Raw genomic sequence first — 24,263 nt, 5'->3', positions numbered from 1 at the left:
TCCCCAGCAAAAAGTACAAAAGTGTGCATTTGTTTCCGTGCGAGCTCATTGATAAAATGGAGCACAAAACCAACTTGTTTGTGCGTTTCGGAAAAGGGAAACACATTTGAAGTCAACGTTTCTAACGTTCTGGAAAAAAATATATCATTTTTGGTTTGGGGATGGGGATCAATTCCTCTAGAGTTATGTATAATGTAGCCTAATGTAATATAATGAATAATATAATATGTAATGTACTGAAGAAAAAAAATTAAACGTTTTGTTCGTACGTACTGTTCTGTAGTGTATAAGTGTTGAATAAAGTATTATTTATGAATACTGCGAATAACAGTATTACAAAACAACCTCCGTTTGTTTTTTACGTTTCCCTAGACGTCAACATGTTGCATGCTCAACCTAACATGAGTCCCAAACGGAAGTTCCATTACGTCAACTAACGTAGACCAATCAGATAATGTTTTAACAACAAGCAAGTTTCAGTGACCCTTGCACATGTGAGGACTATCAGCAAGTGTTGAATTAACTAAAATCTAAGATTTATCTCAATTTTCTCGTGAAGGTTAGCCATGAAGAAGAAACGGGTAAATTCTTACTCAGCCAAGGTAAGACAACGTTTCAGTTTTATAACAGATACAAACATTTGCCTCCCGACACGGGTAATGCATGGTATATTTGCTGTATTAATGCTGTATTTTTGCATCGACATCGAATTTTCACATTTCATCGCTACTTCATGCAAAGAAACGTAAAATATATGGCCGATAAAGAGAACACACTGTTTTAAATTCGTCAATAGATTATATTTGAACATCGACTGAACAGTATAGAATTGGTCAAACTGTGGTCATCACTGAATGACAGCGTTAAATTTCAGAGTTTCGGAAGCTTGTTTTACAGATATGTTGTTTTTAATCGCTAGATGATTCCGAAAGAATTTGCAAATAACGTGGGAGAGGAGACAAATGAGCCGCCTGTTAAAGTGAAAAGGAGCAATGGTGAGGAAGTTGCATACCACCCGGTGAAGTTGTCCAGGAGCGACCTTTACAGACCCCCAACAGCAGAGGAGCTCAACCAACTTAAAGAGGCAGAGAGTTTATTTCACTGCAGCTTGCTAAAAATGCAGGTACAACTTTAACAACCTGAATGTAATGGTAAAAGATTCTTACTACTAATAAAGCTCTAACCCATCTTCTCTAACAGATGGATGAGCTATTAAAAGAAGTCGCCCTCAGTGAACGCAGGAAACTGCAAATAGATGCTTTTATTCAGACGGTCACAAAGCTCCTAAAGGCTGTACCACAGTCACCTGAGGTGGAGGTGGGTAAAACCTTTCTGAAAGTGGACCTTTGTTGCAAAATTGCAGGATTTGTTTTTTCCCTCTCAGGTGAGCAATCTGTCCTGGTTATCCAATGATGTGAAGGTTCCTTTCCTCCTGATACCAAAAACTCAAAAGGGGAAATTTCACATGGCGCCTCCTGCTTCTATTGATCTGATTGGAAGTTACCCATTGGGAACCTGCACCAAGCCACGTGTCGTGGTGGACCTAGCTGCCATAATCCCAGCTGTAAATCACACCTGCTTTTCACAGTAGCATAATGCTGACAGTTCTCTGATTATGGATGGTCGTGCTTATAACTTCTTGTTTTTAGGATATCCTCCACCCGAAAGACTTCTTAAACCAGAGGTATCCCAGGAAAAGAGCCTTCTATCTGGCAGGTCTGGCTCAGTGTCTCACAGAATCCTCAGATATTGGAGAAATCTCGTACTCTTGCCTTCATGGGAATCGGCTTCGTCCTGTTCTGGTGCTGAGTCCCCCAGGTAATAGGATACAAAGGAATCTGTGCAGTTGGCCTGCACGATATATCGTTTGAACATCGCTATCGCAATGTGTGCACAATAGTCCCCTCGCAAGACATGCGATTTTTTTTTTTTGTTTTTTTGTTTTTTGTTTTGCTTTATAAAAGCAGTAAGTGTGCAGAGACATGCCCTCCTGGATTTATATATAGCATATATAGCATTCATCATTCAAAGATGAACTCCCTTCGTCTGGATTAAACGGTATTGCATGAATACAATGTGGTCATGGTGAGAGTCAACCAAAATCTTCTAAAACAGCTATTCAAGTCATCTGCTGAAAATTCTTGTTTTAATATCGCAAAATATATCGCAAATCCCCCAAAAGTCGCAATGTAAGTTTTTTTCAATATCGTTCAGCCTTACTGTGCAGGGTTCATGCAGATCAGAGGTTGCGCTAGACATTTTCGTTGTCTGTCATTTTGACTGACAAGGTCATAAAAATCCGGTCATAGTCTATTTTTACCCGTCACTTAAATTTTTAAAATGATAATGATGACATATTCAATAGTATTTAGTTTTCATTCATTTTTAATTAATATTGTAACGCTTGCTTGGCGGCGAAAAATTAGACACGGAAGTCGTGGTATTTTTCTCCCTTTTTACTCTGCTTACCGCCAACAACTCCGCCCCCAAAGAAAAGGAGGCAACTATATAGACCCCAATCACCAACGTCACACAATGATCTTAATTGTGGTTGTCAGCCCAAAATCTTCTAAATATATATTAAATGCATCTTACCAGATATAAAAAGACTACTACATAGCCTGTGGTGATCGTTTGGTGCCCAGATTTCTTGTCGAATTACAGCAGTCAATCTCGCTCTCATCTTCGCGTCTCTCAGAATACGGTAGAACTTCAAGTCTCTCCATCTATCTTCTCTGTTACAGCAACCAACCGCCACACACGCCTTCACCATTTTGATTATTAATATTAACGAGCAGAAAAACACGCCGTAATAGGAGGCATGTACGTAGCGGTAATGTATAAACATGACGGGCTGACACACAATATGGCGGCTCCGGTCAGGGGGGCGGAGTTGTGACGTCATGTGATTGGGGTCTATACACAGACGGCAATCTTGTCCATCAATTGGATGACGCGGTGGCACACCGGGTGCACCAATAAGAACCTCGCGTTGATGTGTCAATCACGGTGCCGCCGCCAGACCCCGGTTACACTACAATATTCTGACAGAATAGCCAACGACGTCATGCATTAAGAGAGACAATAGCTAATTAATATGCTTACTCGCCACCCTGTATTCTGGGGTGTGAATTGCAACCTGTCAAAATGACTGACGGACTTCAGTTTTTTCCGTCACCGTTTTAAAAAAACGGTCAACGACGGAAAATTTCCGGTTAACGCGACCCCTGATGCAGATCCTTGAAATCCTTTAAAATGCTTGGATTTTACTGTCGAATTTGAAAAATGCTTGAATTTTGCGAAAAATCCTTAAATGCTTAGAAGTGTAAGGCGCACAATATTTCTCAGGACCCTGTCTAAAAATATACATTATTAAAAGAAGGAAAATTCAACTTGATTCATCGCTGCTACACGCTCGTTCTGTAGTTCAGTAGTACAGAACGCACCCTCCCAGTGGGGTTCAGAATCGGCACCTTTTCAAACTAAATTTCTCGAACGTCCGGGGTCAGAATATTTTAAAAGACGTTTGCGTACTTGATCTTAAAATAAAGAAAAAACATTGGGATAACGTTTAAATGTACTGGGAAAACAGGAAAGTTGGCCTTGATAGTCCTTAAAAAGTGCTTGAATTTAGACATGCAAAAGACAAACGAACCCTGTGTGGTTGTACGTATCATTTTCCTTGGTTTACCATGATTTAAAATATTTTTTGTATGGTTTAGGTAAGGACTCACCAGCCTTGCTAGTCCGCATTCATGCTTGCCCACCTCCTGGATTTTTCAAGCCCAGTCGTTTCCACCCTCGGATGAATAATATCAGGACATGCTGGTACACCGAGGTGAACAATTTACAATCTGGTGAGAATTTTAACTTTACACTTAACAGTTGCTGCATGCAATCCTGTCATTCAAACATCTGCCCATTGTTTTGTTTTATTTTTGCAGAGATCATTGAGCCTCCCACTCCACATTATAATAGCTCCCTTCTGGGTGACATGCTGCCCAGGGCTCACCTCCAGTTTCTGACTGCTATAAGCGCTCAATGCGCCGCTTTTCCTGATGGAGTATCTTTACTTAAAGTTTGGCTCCGTCAGCGAGAGCTTGACCAGGTGTGGTTCAGTGTTGTTTTTAGCAGCCCCTTTTATTTTCGTCTTAGTTTTTTTAGACAAAAGTGTTTTATTAGTCTTAATCCTATTTTAGTCATTTCAAATATGTTCGTCTCCACCCAATTTTTGTTGAGGAAAAACTCAAAACTTCCTCTAGTTACCTCTAATTTCCTTTAGTTTTACTCGACGCTTACTCAAAATGTTTTCATCTGTGAAATTCAAAAGTTTTTGTCCAAAAATGAACAAATATAGGTTTCCAACAATTTCGAATAAACAATGACACACAAGCACATATTGTAGTGTCTACAAAGACAACAGCAACTTTGTGATGATAATACACACTCAGTATATTATTTTAAATTACAACCAAAAAGCAAAAAGTATGGAATCTCCAGTCTCTGACGAGCACTCACTCAGACATTTTATCATGGAGAACAAATTCAGATAAAAGCTTGAAAAAATAATGAATTAGTTCAAAAGTCCAACTCTTTAGCATTCAAAAACACTAAAAGAAATGAAAAAAACAACAACATTGTGGTAGTCAGTAAATGTTAATTTTATGGACCAAGTGCAGGGAAACTCCATTCTAAGGAAAAACATATGGAATCATGAGAAATAAACAATAAAATAACAATCAAAACACATCTCTAGTATTTAGTAGCCCTACCTCTGGCTTTTATGAAAGCTTGCAGTCTCTGAGGCCTGGACTTGATGAGTATTCTTCATCAATTTGGTGCCAACTCTTTGACTGCAGTTACCAGATCATCCTTGCAGGTCGGAGCCTTGCTGTGGACCTTTTTCTTTTTTTTTCCAATTTCCACCACAGGTTATCAATAGGGTTGAGATCTGGGCTATTTTCAGGCCATGACATTGACAGGATGAGTCTTTCTTCAAGGAATGCTTTAACAGTTTTAGCTCTGTGGCATGATGCATTGTCATCTTGGAAAATGACAAACATATTTTCAACTGAAGGGATTAGAAAGCTGTCTAAAATTTCAATGTAAACTTGTGCATTTATTGAAGATTTAACCACAGCCCTCTCCCCAGTGCCTTTTCCTGCTATGCAGCCCCATATCATCAAGCACTGAGGGAATTTTGATGTCTTCCTCAGGCAGTCAACTTTGTAGATCTCACTGGAACAGCACCAAACCAAAGTTCCAGCATCATCACCTTGTCCAATGCAGATTCTTGACTCTTGACAAGGAGATGATGCTGGAAATTGATGAATAATATTCAAGTCCATGCCTCAGAGCCTGCAAGCTGCCATAAAAGTCAGAGGTGGTGATACTAAATACTAGAGATGTGTTTTGATTATTTCTTGATTTGTTTCTCATGATTCCATATTTTTTTCCTCAGAATGGAGTGATTCCATATATATTTCCCTGCATTTGCTCTATAAAAGTAACATTTACTGACCACCATAATGTTGTTTTTTTTTTTTTTCATTTCTTTGAGTGCACTTTGAACTAATTCATTATTTTTTCAAGGTTTTTATCTGAGTTTGTTCTACATGATAAAATGTCTGAGTGAGTGCTTGTCTGAGACTGGTGATTCCATACGTTTTGCTAGGGGTTGTATTTATACCCACCTGGATGCCACGAACTCAATGTGAAAAAAGAAAGGGAAAAAAAGTTGAGAGTTTAAGAGGTCGCTTGCCACGCTAAAGTGTATGCTAATGCTAACTCAAATGTGATGCTAATGCTACCGGTTATATTGAGTGTGTGATGATCACTCAGCAGCACAGACCTCTAAAGGCTAAAGCAACATTGCATTTTCTCTCTTGCCAAGATAAGTAAACAAATATTACCATGTGTTTCAAAACATACAAGCCTGGAGCGCAGCCTAGCTTGAAGCACAGCCACAGTGCCCGGTGGGGTGCCGCACAGCTCACATGGGTGACACGACCCAAACATTACATACGATGCAGGCTGACTTACATTTTGTGAACATATAACTGAAACTACGCCACATTTTTGTCTCGTCGTCGTCTCGTCAGACGAAAACTGGCATCCGTTTATTTATGTTTTCGCCACCCAAGATGTTATTAGCTCATTGGCATGAAAGAAATTGTTCGTCGACGAAATATTTTCGTATTGTCATCTTTTTTTGGATGAATGGTAAAACTATTACCAATGTTGAACCATTTATTGCTGCAATAACAAACAAAATCAATATCGTTCCGTCATTACTCATGTAGCCCATACTCATCCAATTGTGTTTTTTCCCCCAAAATTCTTTTAAGGGCACTGGAGGTTTTAACGGATTTCTTGCCTCCATGCTGTTGGCCTACCTGTTAACCACGCACAGAATCAGCAACACTATGACCGCATATCAGCTGCTGCGAAACGGCCTGAATTTTCTTGGTACATTGATCAAAATTGTCCTACAATCACAACACGTCAATGAGATTTTAGAGCAGATTTAATTTTTGGTGTGATTCCCAGCATCAACAGACCTTACAGTTAATGGAATCAGCTTATCCAGAAATCCTGACTCGACAGCTGTAAGTAACATTTAACATTGAACAATGTTCACACATTCACCTTTCACATTTTTATTTTTTGTGTGTTTGTTTTTCTATCCAACAGCCTTCCATGGCAGACTTTCACGATGCATTCCAGGTCGTGTTCATTGATCCATCTGGTCACCTCAACATGTGTGCTGACATGACTGCGTGCACCTACAAACAGGTTTGTTCAGAAATAAGTCCATTTTGCTTAAAATGTTTTTACCAACTGAAACAAATCTTTCAGTTGCAGCATGAAGCGTCAGTTTCCATGCAGTTCTGGGATGACCCAACGGTTGATGGTTTCCACAGCCTCCTCATGACATCCAAACCGATGCTGAGGACCAGTGACCATGTCTTCCAGTATGGCTGCTCCTCAACTTCATGATAAAATGATTAATTCTGACTGAATTAGGGGTGTGACAATATATTGAAAGTGAAATGAATTCATATATCGTGATACTTTGTAGACCAAAAGGTTATTAATATGCTCCCACCTAGAATCGACATATCGTTTTTAAAAAGGTGTCACTGTTTAAAACAAAAAAGTAAACAAGTTCCCAACAAAATCTTCTATTAGAATAATGTCTACGTTAGCTAATTGACTGGCATTGACGGCGCTAGACATTCAATTCATTTTGACTGGATTGGACATCTAGCGCCGTCAATGGCACTGAAACTAGAGCATTCACAGCCAGTCTTGTGGGCATTTACAGGTTACTTACTGTTGATTTTGAGTCACTTCCTAATCACTTGTGTACATTCTTGACTTGTTCCCTTTCCAGTAACCTAAAAGCAACAGGTAGTGAAGTGACTCGTAAAAGCCCCAAAATGAAAAGGAAGTGACAGAAAATCAACAGGAAATGACGTGAAATGCCCCGAAGTTAACTAATCCATTCACTTCCACCCTCCCAGTTCAAACAGATTGGATGTCAACTGGTGATCATTTTTCCCCTCCTATCCAGATTGTGTGAACTTGTAAAGCTGCAGTCCAGCTGTAAGAAACTAAACCTACTCAGTGAGTTGATGGACCAGAGTGGAAACTACGTCAACACGGTGCTCCCGTTTATACTGTCGCTGCTTCAGAGAGGCCTTGGACAAAGGATCAGCCTTCTCACCCATTCACTTTGTCCTGAACCTGTGGTGGGTGCTGTGTATTTATCTGAGACTGAGTATGCCACACTGTAAAAAGAATATAACTTCTAATACGTTATGCTAACTTAAGATTTGAAATAACTTGAAAATTTGAGTTGCAGCTTTCTTCATAACTATAATTTTTTCACAGTGGTCACTGGAGAGTGAACCTCCAAAGTACAAAACCCAGCCACCTCTCAGCTTTGGCTTGTTGCTGCAGTCTGAGTTTGCGAACTCAGTCTTGGAGCGAGGACCTCCAGCAGACAGCCCTAAGGTAGCTTTAATGACTTTTAACTGGGAGTGTGACAAAATATTGTGATAAGAGTCGCCAAAATTTTACTCGAGTAGCGTTACTTCTAAATGTAATTACTTAAAAGTAATCATCTAAAAAATGACTCAAGTACAAGTAAATATTAGTTGAAAACAATATAAGTAACACTGTGAATAACTGCGTTCAATGTCTGAATTTCGAAAAAATAATGGTATATTCTCAGCACAGCTTCATCTATATGAACTGTTGTTATTATACTGTCCTATATCCAATTACAAGACCGTATTTGGCCAAAAAGATGACATAAAAATCAAAGAATTCAGACCAGAACAACACTATGAAACATCACCTGTCCAAAGAGCATGAGTGCCCTCTAGTGGAAAAAACATTGTTACCTCTGATTGGTATAATGGAGTCCTATGGTTATTGTTGCGACGTGTCATTTCTGTAACTGAGGCAGCCACTGTCGGCATATCTGGCAAAAATAAAGTCAATATGTATAATAAAGAGGAAAAATGTAACGACTCTAGTGTTGCGGAGTAATAGTAGTGTTTCTTCACAATTCTACTCAGGTAAAAGTAAAAAGTATTGAGTGGTAAAACTACTATTAGAAGTTCTTTCTCAAGATGTTACTCAAGTAAACGTAACGCGTTACTACCCACCTCTGGTGATATATCTGGTGACACTTTGTATCCCAAAAGATTATCGATATGCTCCTGCCATGAATCGATATATCGTTTTAAAAAGATGTCACTGTTAAAAAAGAAAAAAACAAGTTGCTACAAAAATCTTCCACTAGAATAGTGTGTCTGTTAACTCAATGGCTGCCATTGATGTCACTAGACGCCCAACCCATTTAGACTGGGAGGGGCGAATGAATGTTAATTTGAAACCAGAGCATTCACAGCCAGTATTTCCAATTTTCGGGGCATTTACAAGTCACTTCTTGTTGAGTTTGAGTCACTGCCTATTCATTTGGGAAGATTCACGGGTAACTTCGTTTTCTGTAACCTAAAATGAACAGGTAGTACCCCATAAATGCCCACAAATCAATGGGAAGTGGACCATAAATGACCCAAAATCAACAAGAAGGGGCTGAAAATCAACAGCAAAATTATAATCTGGTTGCCATTGACCGCCATAGACGCTAAATTCCTGTGGGTGGTATGGCACCGAATGAATGAATGTTAATTCGCTGCCACCCTCGTGGTTCAAATGAATTGGACGTCTACATATGATTGCTTGTTTTTATGTTTATTACTTATATATTTATTTCTAAAATATCTTAGAATTCCCTGACCTATGTATCAATAATAGTTATATTGCTATTAGGGATGCAACGAAAGTTAAGTCACGGTTCGATATGATTTTTGATACGAGGGACACGATTTTCGATTCGATTCAATACATTTAATGCTCTGAAAGAAAAAATACAAGTGTTTTTTTTTTTTTTTTTTTTTTTGCTAAGACTCATAAATAACAATGCCGTCTTTAAACATGCATTATTGTGCATAATATTTATGTGCTTGCTTACTTACTAGTCTGAAGATATTTTGTATAAGTGCTGAGAACAATCTTTACTGCTTGTGAAGTGAGGCGGGGCACACTGTTGATTGCTACTGCTCTCTTAGCAGGTATGTTTACCACATTAGCTAAACATCCTATTAGTGGTCCGAGTCCATCTGTGTTATGTACTGAATTAACAATATTTGCAGCATTATCTATAGTCACTGGTATGGATTGGTTTGACCTGCTTAACTTCAGTTTAATGGTTTTTAATTCATCGATGTGGTATATGGACTACGCGTCCCATGATCACTCTGGGCTCACGCAGCCAATGGCATGGGACTTGGTGTGGGGGGGGGGTCTAACGTAGCATATCTAGGTTGCTATTTGATGATATCTAGTGTGTGCGCGCGAGTGTTGTCGGGCATTAAAAAAGTTAACAAATGCCACAGAACTCAAATCTGCTCATTACTGCACAACACCAGCATTTGACAATCGACTGTCATAAACAGGAAAAGTTTGAAGTACAGCGCTCTTAATTTGCCACTCATTGTTCATCATGTAACCGTGAGATAGCTCTCAATGTTGTCCCGGCGTGTCCAGCTGTCAATTGTCAAAGTGAGGTTGTTCGTAGCAGGCGGACTTTGTTGTACGTATCCGTAAAGACAGTCTTTGTTAAATATGTACGAGTGGGGATTGCACATCATCTCACCCAAAATGCTGCCAAACAACAGATCTGTACGACATTGAAAGTTTGTCTTTCTTCTCGAGCAATGATCCTTGTGCGCCACACCTCCCACCTTTCAGGAAGTGTGGGGGAGAAGCAGGGGTGCTAGCGGCAGAGTTTGTTTTTTCAAGGCAAAGCTGCGCCAGACATTTTAGCGAGAGACGACAAAAATAAATTCGTAAAATACATTTTGGGACCTTTTCATTTGGATGAATGTTTTTGCGTATTGAATCGGAGAGGGCGTATCAAACGGTTCAATATAAAACAGAGTATTGTTGCATACTTAATCGCTATATTGTGAAATAATCGTTATCGTGAGCCTTGTATCGAAAATTGTATCGTAGCGATGTACCCAGAGGTTCCCACGCCTACTTTTAACTCATTGACTGCTATTGAAAGAGATAGAGGTCCAATCCATTTGAACTTTGAGAAGCTGGCATCGATCAATCTCAGCCAGTCTCTACCGGTTCAAATGGATTGGACGGCTCTCACCATCAATAGCACTGAAATATGACTGTTCACTGTCATAGGCTGCCGAGTTCCGGAAGCTTTGGGGTGCTCGTTCGGAGCTCCGCCGTTTTCAGGATGGCGCCATCACTGAGGCCGTCCTGTGGGAAGGAGAAAGTATACACCAGAAACGCCTGGTACCCCAGCAAATCATCAAATACTTGCTACAGCTGTATGCATTGTTTCTTTTATTTTTTTTTATTTTTTGTTTAGACAAGGCTAATAGAGATGTTTTCTATAATAATTCATGTTATATCCAGTGGGAAAATTCCTGTAGTTTGGAAAGGCCTTATTTCACCAATTACAGTGGAGTATAAAATCGTCCAAGTGTCGCCACTCTTCCGTAATGTATGTTTTTCCCCCCAACAGCCATGCAAACATCCCTGAGTCTTGTGTGCGATATGTTGGGGCAGTTGTTGACGAAGTTATCCAAATGAGAAATAAGGTAACTTTTTTCTGTTTTTTTAGTCACTCATGAATTTTTAAGAATATTTTTTCGTTACACACATTTACAGAGATGATAGAGGAAAAAATATATTTTATGGACAAGGCTATCTTAAATTTTGTTGTGATGTGCACGCAGTCATTGAAACTAATACAAGGGACAGTACTTTTATTTCTTTTTTTTAACTTGTTGTGATGTGCACGCAATCATTGAAACTAATACAACGGACAGTATTTTTTCTTTTTTTTATCTTGTTATACTTGATCACTTCTGAGTGTTGTGTATATATTAGGGCTGTCCCAAAGTCGACTAATCTAATAATTAAAAAACATTTTTTACTACTTTAATAATGAAATTTTTGTTCAAGCTTATTAATTCACAAAAAAACATTTTGGAACACCTAAATTATTTATTAACGTATGAATAAATAACATAAATACCAATAATAAATCACAAACAATGAGGTCAAATGCTGCTGGCATTAACTAGTGCAAAAAAATGTAAACGGAAACACTGTGACTTCACCTCTAACAGGAGTCAAAACAATTGTTACTCTTTTTGTGGTCTGTCATTGTCTATATTGTTCTAAATGTTAAAATGAATTGCAACGTCCCGGACAACCATTTTCAGAATAATTTGTGTGAGTTAGATGCTTTTTCTGGTGTGCATTCCGCATTTTTGGGGGATGGGAAAAACTGTTCAACTTTTGTTTGTTTTAACCTGAAAATAGATCAAGTAGAGGGCACACTGAAATACTACCATAATTATTTTGAATGTAAGGCACACATATAAATATATAGTATTAATTTTATAGTATACTACTGTATATAGCACTTTATAATATTGAGTAACTAACATTAGTGCAGTCATGGATTACAGTAAGCAGGCCAGTGCTGTTTCCATATATATTTTTATTATATTATGTATACAGGATGTATGTATATATTTTCCATAAGTGGGAGCTTCCATGATCCTAATAAATTTATTAATAATTTGAAAAAAAATTATATGTGTATATATATATATATATATATATATATATATATATATATATATATAAATATAAATTAAATAAAAATGCACGTTGATACGACGCACATAAAGGCAACTTCCATTAAAAAAGTCATTAGAAAGTTGTATGGACTTACACTCCGCTAGCTTGTTGTTTCTTGTTGTCTTCGAAAATTACACTTTGGTGACGGCGCTTCAAGTGTTCGTTCATAGCCGACGTGCTACCGTGGTATGCGAGCTCAGCTTGGCAAAGAGTACACAAAGTGGCACCCTCCATATTTTCCTTGAAATAATTCCAAGCTCTGGCTATTCTGGTCCGCTTTTTTGGCTTTATGCCGCTTTCACGTGTTACCAATTCTGCCCTTTTTGGTAATTGTTTTCAACTCGCCATAGTGAGGCGTGAACCGGCGATTCAATTGGCTCGTTGTCATCGTTTCGTCTGGGTTTGTCCGATTTCCTCCTCAGGAAGGCGGCGGCGTGCATAAAAACACTGAGAGGCGTCGGATGGCTCTTTATGGATACTTTTATTGACCAAAACAAAAATGTGGGGGACGCAGCCACTCAACTCGGCGCTACCCGCGCACTTTTCCAACTCACCGATCTCACTCCCGCTCTCTCTCTCGCTCGCTCGCCCGCCCACTTTCTTCCTCTTTGCTCAATCTGACAACGCCGGTCACATTGAAATAACTGCGGCCCCCTTGGGGGTGCCATTAACAACCGCTTGTATCGCGAGCGCCCGCCATTCTAAACTCTATCCCCATGTAATTTTTTTTAACCCGTCATTACCCGTCGACGGTATGTTTTGGCCGTTGACGCATTTACGTCATCGATGATGTGGACAACGTCGACTAGTCGGGACAGCTCTAGTATATATATATTTTATCAGATCATTTGATGCTAAATCCAAAAATCCAATACCGATATCAAACAGATACCAATATATGCAGTCGTGGACTCAACGTATATTATGGCTAATTTATGAGTTTATAATTCATTATTTTTCAATCATTTATAGTTCATTCAATTTTTGCACCATTAATTCAAATGGTCTGCTCACATAACAAACACATCTCAAGCATTTTAGTCTAAGCTTTGACCAGCCCCTGTACAAAGGTAGAAGGCTTGTACGTTCACTTTGAAGGCAACATTCGTATTGACCCAAAACCGATAATGAAAAAACTGATGTCGATATTATACGATATCATTCTAAAATGATGTTATCGGCTACCCGATAATATTGGTCAACTCCACTAAATACATAATCTTTGCATTTTGTAGACTGACTGAGGTAATTAAGTTATGGTCAGGTTTTTACAAATATAGCAGTACTAAAATAACTTGTCTTTTTGATTGTGCTGAGAGCTGGTTGACACTGGTGTTGAGCTGCACTGTGTTTTACTAAGCTTCTCATGTTATTGTGGGCACTTTGAGCAACAGGAGGGACAAAATACTAAAGCACTTTTCAGTATGAAGCAGTTTTCACTTTGTCCTTAGGTGCCGAGTACTGGAGAGGAGGAAGGTTTGCGTGTGGTACAGTCCTATGATGACCTGAGCAGAAAACTTTGGAAACTAGAAGAGCTTCCACTCTCCATTACATCAGTGCAAGGAGCTCACCCGTCGCTCAGATACACACAGGTAAGTTCCTGTCAGGAAGACCACAACACACACAAGCTGCTAATGTTAGTGGTATAATGTATGTTAGCGTGGTTTCCTTCTTTGTGCTTCAGGTTTTTCCTCCATTGCCACTCAAGTTCGACTACTCTTTCTTTGACAAAAGACGTGGTTTCCAACTACTAGTACCAAAGGAGGGTAAACCCTGCCCGGCTTATGTGACCCCCATCACAGGTTAGGTGTTGTAACACTGTCACCTGATTTTCTGGCCCGTTGATACATATGACTGGTTTTTTGGTAATGTACAGTGATCTGTCACATGGAGGGCAGTGGAAAATGGCCTCACGAGCGCCTGGCCATCCGTCATATTCGAACTGCCTTCCACATCCGTCTGGGAGAGCTACTCAAGACGCAGCATAACTACACATGCAGACCCTGCGCCACGCACCTAGATGTCTGGAAGGTACTTTTTTTTTAGCAATTTCAGTTTGACTGGAAGTTTATCGTCCCAACTTATTTAATTGTCTGTTCCAGGACGGCTTTGTGTTCCGTATCCAGGTGGCATACCATCGAGAGCCCCAAGTGCTGAGGGAGCGACTGAGTCCCGAGGGTTTACTGGTTGTCAGGGACAACGAGGAGGCTCAGAGCTTGGAAATGAGCACTGTACACAAGCCTTTGCTAACCAGCACACTGCATGGGTAAATATGGCTTCTTTCTAGGATATCCTACAATACAACTAATAAACAGAAAAACAAGCTATTTTCATCCTTTTGCTGCGAATTGGGATGGGTTTATACCACAAGTAGAAGTCCAGTCCATTTGAACTGGAAGGGTGACAGCAAATAGACAAATCCCTCCCACTTCAAATGGCTTGGACATCTATGGCCGATCAGTGGCTGCCAATGCCAGGCAATCAGTTCATTTGGGGCATTTCACATAATTTCGTGTTGTATTGATTTTCAGTGATTTCCTTTTCCTTTTGGGGCATTTACGGGCCACTTCCTGTTAATTTTTGGTTTCTGTTCAATACGAGTGGGTAGGAATTGACTCCAACAGAAAATAACCTGGAAATGCCTAACATGAATAGGAAGTGACCTGTAAATACCCCCAAAACTTGAATGCTCTGTTCCAGTGCCATTGACGGCACTAGACGTCCAATCTATCATTGACTCTCTGTCAAAATTGATTGGACATCTAGCACCGTCAATGGCAGCCAATGAGCAAACACAGACAAATTATTCTCTCGGACGATTTTGATAGCAACCTGTTGGCTCCTTTTTATCCCCGAACAATGACACCTTTTTATTTAAAACTATGTATTGATTCTTGACAGGAGCATAACAATAACCTTTTGGGATACAAAGTATCACAATCTATTGGCACACTTCGAGCTTCCAGTCTCCAACTAGGATTTTTTTTCTCCTCACAACAGTCTAATTTGCCAATACATGAAATAACAGCTAATTAGCAGTCAAGAAAATAGCGGTTTACTTTGTGTCCTTTCTTGTCAGGCTTCAGCAGCAACACCCCTGTTTCGGGGCTGTGTGCCGCCTGGCCAAACGTTGGCTGGGGGCTCAACTCTTCAGCGAAGACATCACAGAGGATACGGCAGACCTACTCGTGGCTTCCCTCTTCTTGCATCCAGCGCCGTTCACCCCTCCCGGGTAACTTTTCCGAAAACAAAAATCGTCTGAACGCCGTGTGCCTCATGTTTGTGTTTCTTCGCCCTTCTTTTTTCGTTGTTCTTGCTATGTCGGTCATGTGAATGTGTTCTCAGTTCTCCTCAGGTGGGCTTCCTCCGCTTCCTTCATCTGCTCTCCTCCTTTGACTGGAGGAACAACCCGCTGGTGGTCAACCTCAACAAGCAGCTCACAGGCAAGTGGTCGCGCACATACTCGTGCAAAACAAACAGTCGCTGACCTTTTTCTATTGACACATCTGACATACTTTGACATCCTGCTCGTTTGCGTTGCTAAGCTGAGATTGTTGTGCACTTCTCCTCACGTGTAGCGGCCGACTACACAGAGATCAGGAATGACTTCATGGCCTCCAGGGAGTCCCTACCCGTCATGTTTATAGCAACGCCTAAAGACAAAAAGGTTTCAATGTGGACCAAGCGAGCTCCCACTGTCCAGGTCAGTAGACCATCAAATAGAATTGCGACCAACACATATAAATACAGTTGTCCAATATTATCGGGTATTCTAAAATTATATCGGGCAATATTTACATCGGTTATTCATTATCAGTTTAAGCCAGTTTGCATGTTGCCTTCAAAGTGATTGCAGAAGCCTTCTGCCTTTGTACAAGGGTTGGCAACAGCTTAGCACTGGTGCTATTCCTATTTACCATTAGATGTCTCCACACTAAGATGCTTGGGATTAATGTGAGCTGACCATCTGCATTCATGGCGCAAGAATTAAATGAACAATAAATGATTGAAAAATAATGAATGATTAACTATCAGTAATAATTACTTACTTATAAACTGCTCTGTGACCAGAAAGAAATGGTCACTAAGAAAACTAGAAAAGCAATAAAATACAAAAATCTGTGCTAAAGCCCTGCAACATGCATCTTCCAAGGGCTAAAAAGTAGGGATGTCCCAATCGCAAATTTTTGCACCCAAGTCCGAGTCGCCCGAGTTTGAGTCCCAAACCGATACCGAAAAAAAAAGTGTTGTTTTTTTTTAACAAAAGTTCCAAACACGTTACAGTACTGTACTGTTTACCAGACAATTGTCACAAGTGATTTAACAGGGACTTGGACTGGAGTCGCAAATTGATGACACACAACTCGACTTTCACTTTAAGGGAAAAAAATGCAGACTCTGACTTGACTCGCTTGAGCTGGGAGGGTCCGAGACTACTTGACCTGTGAGGCAATAACTCGAGACCCAACTTGACAACCTTTTGACTTGATGACACAACTCGTCTTTACAGCCTTGTGACTCTGCTCGACTCGACATAACCTTAACCACGGACTCGGGTGCAAAACTATGCGATTCGGACATCCCTATTTATTTTATTTGGAAAGCCTTTAAGTTGTTACATTTATCATTATGAATGCATCTAGTTAGTCATCACAATACAATTAGCAATTACACGGTAAGTGCACGACCGCATACATGATATCAGTATCGGAATTTTGGAGTTGGAAAATATCAGGTTATCAGTGAAAAAGTAATTATGAGACAACTCTACATATAAATCATTTATTAATTGAAGCATAAATATGTTCACATTATAAAACACACACTACACACTACAACAACAACAACAAAAAGTTGACAGATTTATATGTACAATATCAAAAAGAGCACAAATTTATCTTTGAGGATAAGATATTTTTTCGAGGTTTGATTTCTGATCATAAACACCGATGTAAGAAAGAGTTGCATGTTCTTGGCAGGGTGCAATCACACAATTTCCCAATCCTGGAGCCTTTCCTCAGTGCGCACTGCTCTCCTGGATCACACTGTAGGGAAAAAAAAAATCAAATTGTAGCCAAAGTATTGTGTTACAGGTAATTTACAACGCACTTGGTAATTACACATACCATAGGCAGGTAGTTGTGTTTTTTTCTCAGACCTGAAAGTTGATTTTTCTGAAGTCTATCTAAAACTTCGTGTAAATCATTTATCTGAAAGCACAAAATTTGACCATTTTTTTGAGTTGGCAAACAGCAACCGTGACAGTTTCACCGGCAAAGAACTCTTTAAAAAGCTTGTGCTCACCAATTGCTTCTCGTTGCCATCCGCCGTCATGAAATATCTTAAATGTCTAGTTTTATATTCCTCCTTCCGGCTCTCGGCGTCGACATAAAAGCTTTTGGTGATGCACACCAACGTGCAGAAAAGGTACACACAGCAGCCTCTCATAGTGCGTAGCTGACCCAGATAAGCTTTCGGCGCTCCACCTCACTCTTCCCCAAACATACCAAGGAGCCTCCTAGCAGCCTCCTCTTATAAAGGGTGCCGGAGAGCAGGAACTTTGTGTTTGCTCACGTTTTGAGGGTCGTGTCAACTTTATTTATATCTTCACAAAAGACGTTTGTAAGGTATACATCAGCTAGTCTAGAGCCACACAATTCACACAGAAGAAAAACAATAACCCACTTTAGGAATGACTTAGTTAATGTTATCAAACCCTTTTTAGGTCACTCATTGGCTGCCTTTGACGGCACTGGATGTCCAATCAATTTTGACTGAGAGTGTTGAGGGGAAATGATCGCCGCAAACACTCCCAGTCAAAATGTAAAATTCAAATTTTAGTCCAAAAATAAATAAGTGTTTACAACAATTTGAAATGAGCATAGAAAGAGGTGCACATATTGTAGCTTCTACAAGGACAACGCAGGAAAAAGCAGGAAAAGCAGTATTGTTTTTAATTAAACCCACCTAGAAGCCACAAACTCCATGTAAAAAAAAAAGAAAAAAAATGTTCTTGAGTTGATGCTAATGCTCACGCAAATGCTATGCTAACGCAATGAGTTACACTCAGTGTGTGATGATCACTTAGCACAGACCATTAAAGGCTAAAGCAACATTGCATATTCTCTCTTGCCAAGATAAGAAAACAAATCTTACCATGTGTGATCCAAACAAGCAAGATGGAGCGCAGCCTTGCTTGAAACGAATCCTAAACTCTGGTGAGGAGTGTGAGAGACACACAGCAGATCTCACATGAGTGACACGACCCAAACACTGCTACGATGCAAGCTGACGTACTCCACGTACAATATGAAAATGTCACACATTCTGAACATATGACAGAAACTGTCGCATTTTCATCTCGTCGTCGTCTCGTCAGACGAAAACTGGCATTCGTTTCGTTATGTTTTAGAATCTAGTCTCTCAATCCTAGTTATTTTTTAGCTCGTTATTGTCACGTCATCGTCATGAAAAAAATGTTGGTCTACGAAATATTTTCTTCACGTCATTATTGACGAAAACAACACTGCTTTCCAGTTTAAATAAATTGCACATCTTTTGTTTTCAATGTCAGTCAATGAGTTAAATTCTATAATAAAAAAACAACTTTAGAGTGTTATTAGGACCATTACCAAAATGAATGTTTTTTTTTTTTTTTTTTTTTGGTACATATTTAATTCATAAACATAATTTTAAAAAACGACTTATATTTGTACTCAAGTACAATGTATCACAAAAGTGAGTACACCCCTCGCATTTCTGCAGATATTTAAGTATGTCTTTTCATGGGACAACACTGACAAAACGACACTTTGACACAATGAGAAGTAGTCTGTGTGCAGCTTATATAATAGAGGTAATTTATTTTCCCCTCAAAATAACTCAAAATATAGCCATTAATATCTAAACCCCCGGCAACAAAAGTGAGTACACCCCTTAAAAACTACGTACATCCCTAAATGTCCAAATTGAGTACTGCTTGTCATTTTCCCTCCAAAATGTCATGCGACTCGTTACAGGAGTGCTGTCAACATTGATAAATTATTCCGAAACAAAAGTGTAGTTATCTGCAACATGGAAGCATTTGCATGGTTGAGCACCAACGTGTTATTCCACAACGGCCAAGGAGGAGTTAGAGACAGGACTTGGAAGTAAAGGTTTATGTCAGTATAGTCGTTTCATTTGCTTCTGCTTTTGGCAATGCGTTCCTTCTCCTCACGGGCCTTTTTCTCTTCCTCTTCAATCCTCCTCTGTCAGCATTGCTGCAGAGATTGAAGAGGTGGGGGGTCAGCCTGTTAGTGCTCAGACCATACGCCGCACTCTACACCAAATTGGTGTGCATGGCTGTCACCCCAGGAGGAAGCCTCTTCTGAAGACGGTACACAAAAAAAGCCCGAAAAGAGTTTGCTGAAGACATGTCAACAAAGCACATGGATTACTGGAACCATGTCCTATGGTCTGATGAGACGGGCAGGCTTTCTTGTGTACAGTCTTCAGAAGAGGCTTCCTCCTGGGGTGACAGCCATGCACACCAATTTGAGGTAGAGTTCGGCGTATGGTCTGAGCACTAACATGCTGACCCCCCCATCTCTTCAATCTCTGCAGCAATGCTGACAGCACTCCTGTAACAAGTCACGTGACATACTGTGATATACTGAAATCTTCACTTCCAAGTCCTGTTCCTAACTCCTCCTTGGTCGTTGTGGAATAACACGTTAGTGCTCAACCATGCAAATGCTTCCATGTTGAAGATAACTACACTTTTGTTTTGGAATAATTTATTAATGCTGACAGCACTCCTGTAACGAGTTACATGACATGTTGGAGGGAAAATGACAAGCAGTACCCAATTTGGACATTTAGGGATGTACGTAGTTTCTATGCGGTGTACTCACTTTTGTTGCCAGGGGTTTTAGATATTAATGGCTATATTTTGAGTTATTTTGAGGGGAAAATAAATTAACTCTATTATAAAAGCTGCACAGATACTACTTTTCATTGTGTCAAAGTGTCACTTTGTCAGTGTTGTCCCATGAAAAGATATACTTAAATATCTGCTGAAATGCGAGGGGTCTACTCACTTTTGTGATACACTGTACAAATACACAAAACATTTACTTAAGTACAGTTACATTACACCACTGGTTTACACAAGAGTTACATACTGTCCTTAAGAAAAATAACTTTTTTGGGGGGTAGACAGCCCCCCCCCCCCAGTTCCTCCTTTTGTTCTATCTGATAAGTGAACCCAAGCACATGGGATAAACTATAAAAACAATTAAATGACATTGATCAAGAGCCATGATAAATATGCAATACGCAGTAAACTCTTTGGCCACCATTGACGGTGATGGACTGCCAATCCATTTTGACAAGGAGCAGCTGACAATCACGGAGAGTTATTATTTAGTTATTATTTTCTCCTGAAAGACAAACCACATCACCAGTCAGGAAATTGGCACTGATGTTGCAAACGATATGCGTCATGTAGTAAAGAGTATAACAGGTTGCTCAGAAACGTCACACATTCACGCATGAAATAGTATGACTTAATTCTGAGTTTCAAGTCTATTCAATTGGGCCCAAGCAAAAATTGAGGCAGCGCTTACGTATTTTCTTTCACGAGACAAGTTGAAGCAAATTGGGCAATTGTTGATCAGAGTTTATTCTTCTTGTGAATTTTACTTGAATCTGTTTCAACTTGCGAGTTCAGAATTTCCAAATGCTTTTCTTTAGATGTTGCAGCGTGTGGTGATGGTTGCTGCTGAGAGTCGCAAAGTTTTGGAAAATCAGCTGATGAATGGCAATCAGATCCAAGACGTCCGGGTTAGTAGAAGGTCAAAAATACAAACGCGCTCACTGAAGAGATGATTTTTAAATTTGTTTCATTTTGAATGCCCAGGTGGCCATGCGTCCTCCTTTGGATGCTTACGACGTGCTAATCCACTTGAACCCCAAGCAGGTTCCCCTGCTCAACCAGGCAGTCGACCCTCCCACCGTCAACTTTAGCAGGGGCGCGCTCGCCGGAAACGCTATCGCTTCTGGGGGGATGATGCCTGTCACCGACTTCAACCCTGTGACCCTCTACCTGGCAGAGCTGCGGGTAAGCGTCGTCTTCAGTTCATGTTCCGAGAAGGTGGCGGCATGCAAGCTGAGCTCTGCTAACTGCCAAGGGGGCTTCCTGCCAGCAAACAATAAAAATACATATGAAACAACTGAGCTTTTGCATGTAACCTTTATGGACACAGGAACAAATTCTGTTAGTAATAGATTTAGAGTGACTTTGCTTTCCTAATACTCTCTCGGATTAAATAAATCACAACGTCACAATGTTTGTAACGCGCTTTAATTTCATGTAGGATGCATTTGGAGACCTGGCCCTTTTCTTCTGTGATCCCTATGGAGGATCTGTCATTGCTGTCTTATGGAAGCCAAAGGCGTTTGCACCGCTGCCTTTCAAGGTAAAACACACTTTTGTCAGAAAATTAATGAAGCACTTAACATTAAATTGGGTATTGTGTAGTGCTGGGACATGTGATAATATTACCGTATTTTCCGCAATAAAAGGCGCACCTTTCTAGATCAATATTGGCTAATCATGGCATGACATTCCCTTCAGCGCAACTCCATCAAGTGGATGCATAACGCAACCCCAACCACTATTACTACTGCCCCTTAATAATGCAGTGCACCTTTTATATAAATAGATTTAAACAAGGCCATTGATTGAAGGTGGGCATTAAAGTGTGGAAAATAAGGTAATCGATTTGGCTGGCGTTAACAGCGACATTACAGTATTGTTAACATTAGCTCACTGGCTGCCATTGACTACTCTAGGCATCCGATTCATTTTGACTGGCTTGGACGTCTAGCGCCGTCTATAACACTGAAACCAGAGCATTAACAGCCAGTCTTTTGTGGGCATTTACAGGCCACCTCCTGTTCATTTTGAGTCAATACCTATTCATTTGCAGACATTCTAAAGTCATTTCCTTTTGATTAACCCAAAATTAACGAGAAGTGACCAAAAATCAACAGGAAATTGCCTGAAATGCCCCTGGCATTTGCTGCTACTGACGGCCATAGATGTCAATTCCGTTTGAAGTGGGAGGGATGGCAGCAAATGACCAAATTCATTTTGACTGGGAAGGGCGAATGAACGAACGTTCCTTGGAACTTCGTATTGATGCCCGGGTAACTTCCTGTTTAGTAACCCAAAATCCACAGGAAGAGACTGAAAATCAACAGCAAATAACCCGAAATGCCCCAAAATTAAACGCAGTGGTTGCCCTTGACCGCTATAGACGTCCAATCCGTTTGAAGTGTGAGGGTGGCAGCAAATGAACGAATACCCCACCAGCTCAAATGGATTAGACATCTACTTGTAATAAACTACTTCAAATTCACAGCAGAAGGATGAAAAGAGCCACATGGTTGGGCGTCTGTCATCGTCAATAGCACTGAAAGACTTATCTATCATAGTCTTTGTATTCTAGTAGTGACTATTAGGGATGTGACAATCTATTTAAATTGTGAATCCCAAAACGTTATCTATATGCTCCTGCCAAGAATCGATATATCGTTTTGAAAAGGCATCACTGTTTAAAAATAAAAAGGAAACAACTGGTTGCTACCAAATTTTTTCACAATAATAGTACCTATGTTAACTCATTGACGTCCGTTGACGGTCCATTTCCTTTTGACTGGGAGGGGGCAAATGAACATTGTTCATTCGCCTCTCCCAGTCGATAAGGATTGGAGGTCGAGCACCGTCATTGGCTGTGACTGCTTTGGTTTTAGTGCCGGTCTTCTGGGTTTTGGGGGCATTTCAGGTCACTTCTGTTAATTTTTTGGTATTTACAGGTCAAGTCCTGTTGATATTAGAATATTTAGTTTATTTCCTATTTAGTTTTAAATAGTCTTTGTTAACTTTCTGTTCAGCAACCAAAAATCAAAAGGATGTGACCCTTAAATGTTCCAAAATCGACAGGAGGTGACCTGAATGACCCAAAGTTAATTCATTGGCTGCCATTGACGGCTCACAGACGTCCCATTCGTTTGAAGCAGCAAATGAACGAATAAGCTCGTACTTCTATCAGTCATGGTTATGTCTCTGTAGCAATGAGCTTTTACAAGAATGAGCTGGTACTTTTATCAGATATGGTTATGTCTCTGTAGCCCAAAAAAAGGCACCACGTGACAAACCTCTGGTGCATGAATAAAACAAACAGTTAATGAAAATGAGTCATTAGGTGGGGGAGCACAAAGTGACCAGTACTACATTGGAAAAGTAGCAAAAGCAATAAAACACTTAATTATTAATAGCTATTTACAAATGGCCACCGTGAGGTACACTGAGAATTCCTGTGTCAATTGCATCTTGGTTTTCCAACAATTGGAAATGGATAGTGAGAAAAGAATATTCATTTTTGTTTTTTAGGTATAATTGCTAATATCTTGAAAATTTTTATTCCATATCGTCCAGCAGAAGTATCAGGTTTTCAGGGTTTCCCCCAGAAAACCCGAATGCGACCCACCTTGTTAACAAAAAAAAATATAACAACATAATGTGTTGTTATAAGCAGTTTATTAGGAATACTTTTATGTTTTACAATATTTTTACCCCCTGTCCACTTAATGTAGACGTCCCAGATGTCTGCCAGAAGTGTGGATATACGTAGCGACGTGGCAAATTCAATTCCCAACGTGGAAGCTATTTTGGATGACTTCAGCATCATTGGAAAGGATTTGGTCAAATCGGTGGAGGCCAGGACTGAAAGATGGTCATTTTAGTTGGACGTTCATTTTCAACACATTTTTCCCTCTGTACATTTTCTTAGGGAATTGTCACATTTTTTTTGCCATTAACTGTGGTAGACACCCAATGTATTTTGACTGGGAACCCCTATTGACGTCAATAGCAACCAGTGAGTCCAGCAAACATGACACAGTAAAGTTTTGAAAAAAAAAAAATGATCATGTAAAACTATATCCAATAAATGTCCCGG

General features: G+C 39.9%; 2 protein-coding genes across 2 annotated transcripts; one reads left to right on the top strand and one right to left on the bottom strand.

Annotated features, from left to right (window-relative positions):
• The first annotated feature begins 345 nt into the window (after positions 1-345).
• nol6 (nucleolar protein 6 (RNA-associated)) lies at positions 346-24,263 on the top strand. Its single transcript, XM_057830885.1, has 26 exons — positions 346-602; positions 920-1,123; positions 1,201-1,317; positions 1,385-1,564; positions 1,650-1,818; positions 3,723-3,857; positions 3,945-4,108; positions 6,348-6,468; positions 6,550-6,608; positions 6,694-6,795; positions 6,859-6,974; positions 7,577-7,754; positions 7,897-8,019; positions 10,780-10,928; positions 11,126-11,201; positions 13,707-13,847; positions 13,940-14,057; positions 14,132-14,286; positions 14,358-14,521; positions 15,335-15,487; positions 15,601-15,698; positions 15,834-15,958; positions 20,992-21,081; positions 21,158-21,358; positions 21,615-21,716; positions 23,899-24,263. Exons 1-26 carry the CDS (start codon positions 567-569, stop codon positions 24,046-24,048), a joined length of 3,426 nt encoding a protein of 1,141 aa, XP_057686868.1. The 5' UTR covers positions 346-566; the 3' UTR covers positions 24,049-24,263.
• On the bottom strand, positions 17,066-17,747 carry LOC130912819 (cocaine- and amphetamine-regulated transcript protein-like). The gene is made up of 3 exons (XM_057830886.1): positions 17,560-17,747; positions 17,382-17,465; positions 17,066-17,300 (listed from the first exon to the last, which is right to left on the bottom strand). Exons 1-3 carry the CDS (start codon positions 17,701-17,703, stop codon positions 17,193-17,195), a joined length of 336 nt encoding a protein of 111 aa, XP_057686869.1. The 5' UTR covers positions 17,704-17,747; the 3' UTR covers positions 17,066-17,192.

The sequence above is a fragment of the Corythoichthys intestinalis genome, chromosome 3 (genome assembly GCF_030265065.1).
Source record: "Corythoichthys intestinalis isolate RoL2023-P3 chromosome 3, ASM3026506v1, whole genome shotgun sequence".
In the NCBI taxonomy this organism is placed as follows: Eukaryota; Metazoa; Chordata; class Actinopteri; order Syngnathiformes; family Syngnathidae; genus Corythoichthys; species Corythoichthys intestinalis.
The sequence above is the reverse complement of the archived record's forward strand: the minus strand, read 5'-3'. Positions and strand labels throughout refer to the sequence as shown.

Bases quoted from the DNA above. Each gene is read 5' to 3' on its own strand.
- nol6 (XM_057830885.1), top strand. From the start codon at position 567: ATGAAGAAGAAACGGGTAAATTCTTACTCAGCCAAG. The intron at 603-919 runs GTAAGACAACGT...TTTAATCGCTAG, and splicing joins TAAATTCTTACTCAGCCAAG to ATGATTCCGAAAGAATTTGC. The intron at 4,109-6,347 runs GTGTGGTTCAGT...AATTCTTTTAAG, and splicing joins GTCAGCGAGAGCTTGACCAG to GGCACTGGAGGTTTTAACGG.
- LOC130912819 (XM_057830886.1), bottom strand. From the start codon at position 17,703: ATGAGAGGCTGCTGTGTGTACCTTTTCTGCACGTTGGTGTGCATCACC. The intron at 17,466-17,559 runs GTGAGCACAAGC...TTGTGCTTTCAG, and splicing joins ATGGCAACGAGAAGCAATTG to ATAAATGATTTACACGAAGT. The intron at 17,301-17,381 runs GTATGTGTAATT...TTTTCCCTACAG, and splicing joins AACACAACTACCTGCCTATG to TGTGATCCAGGAGAGCAGTG.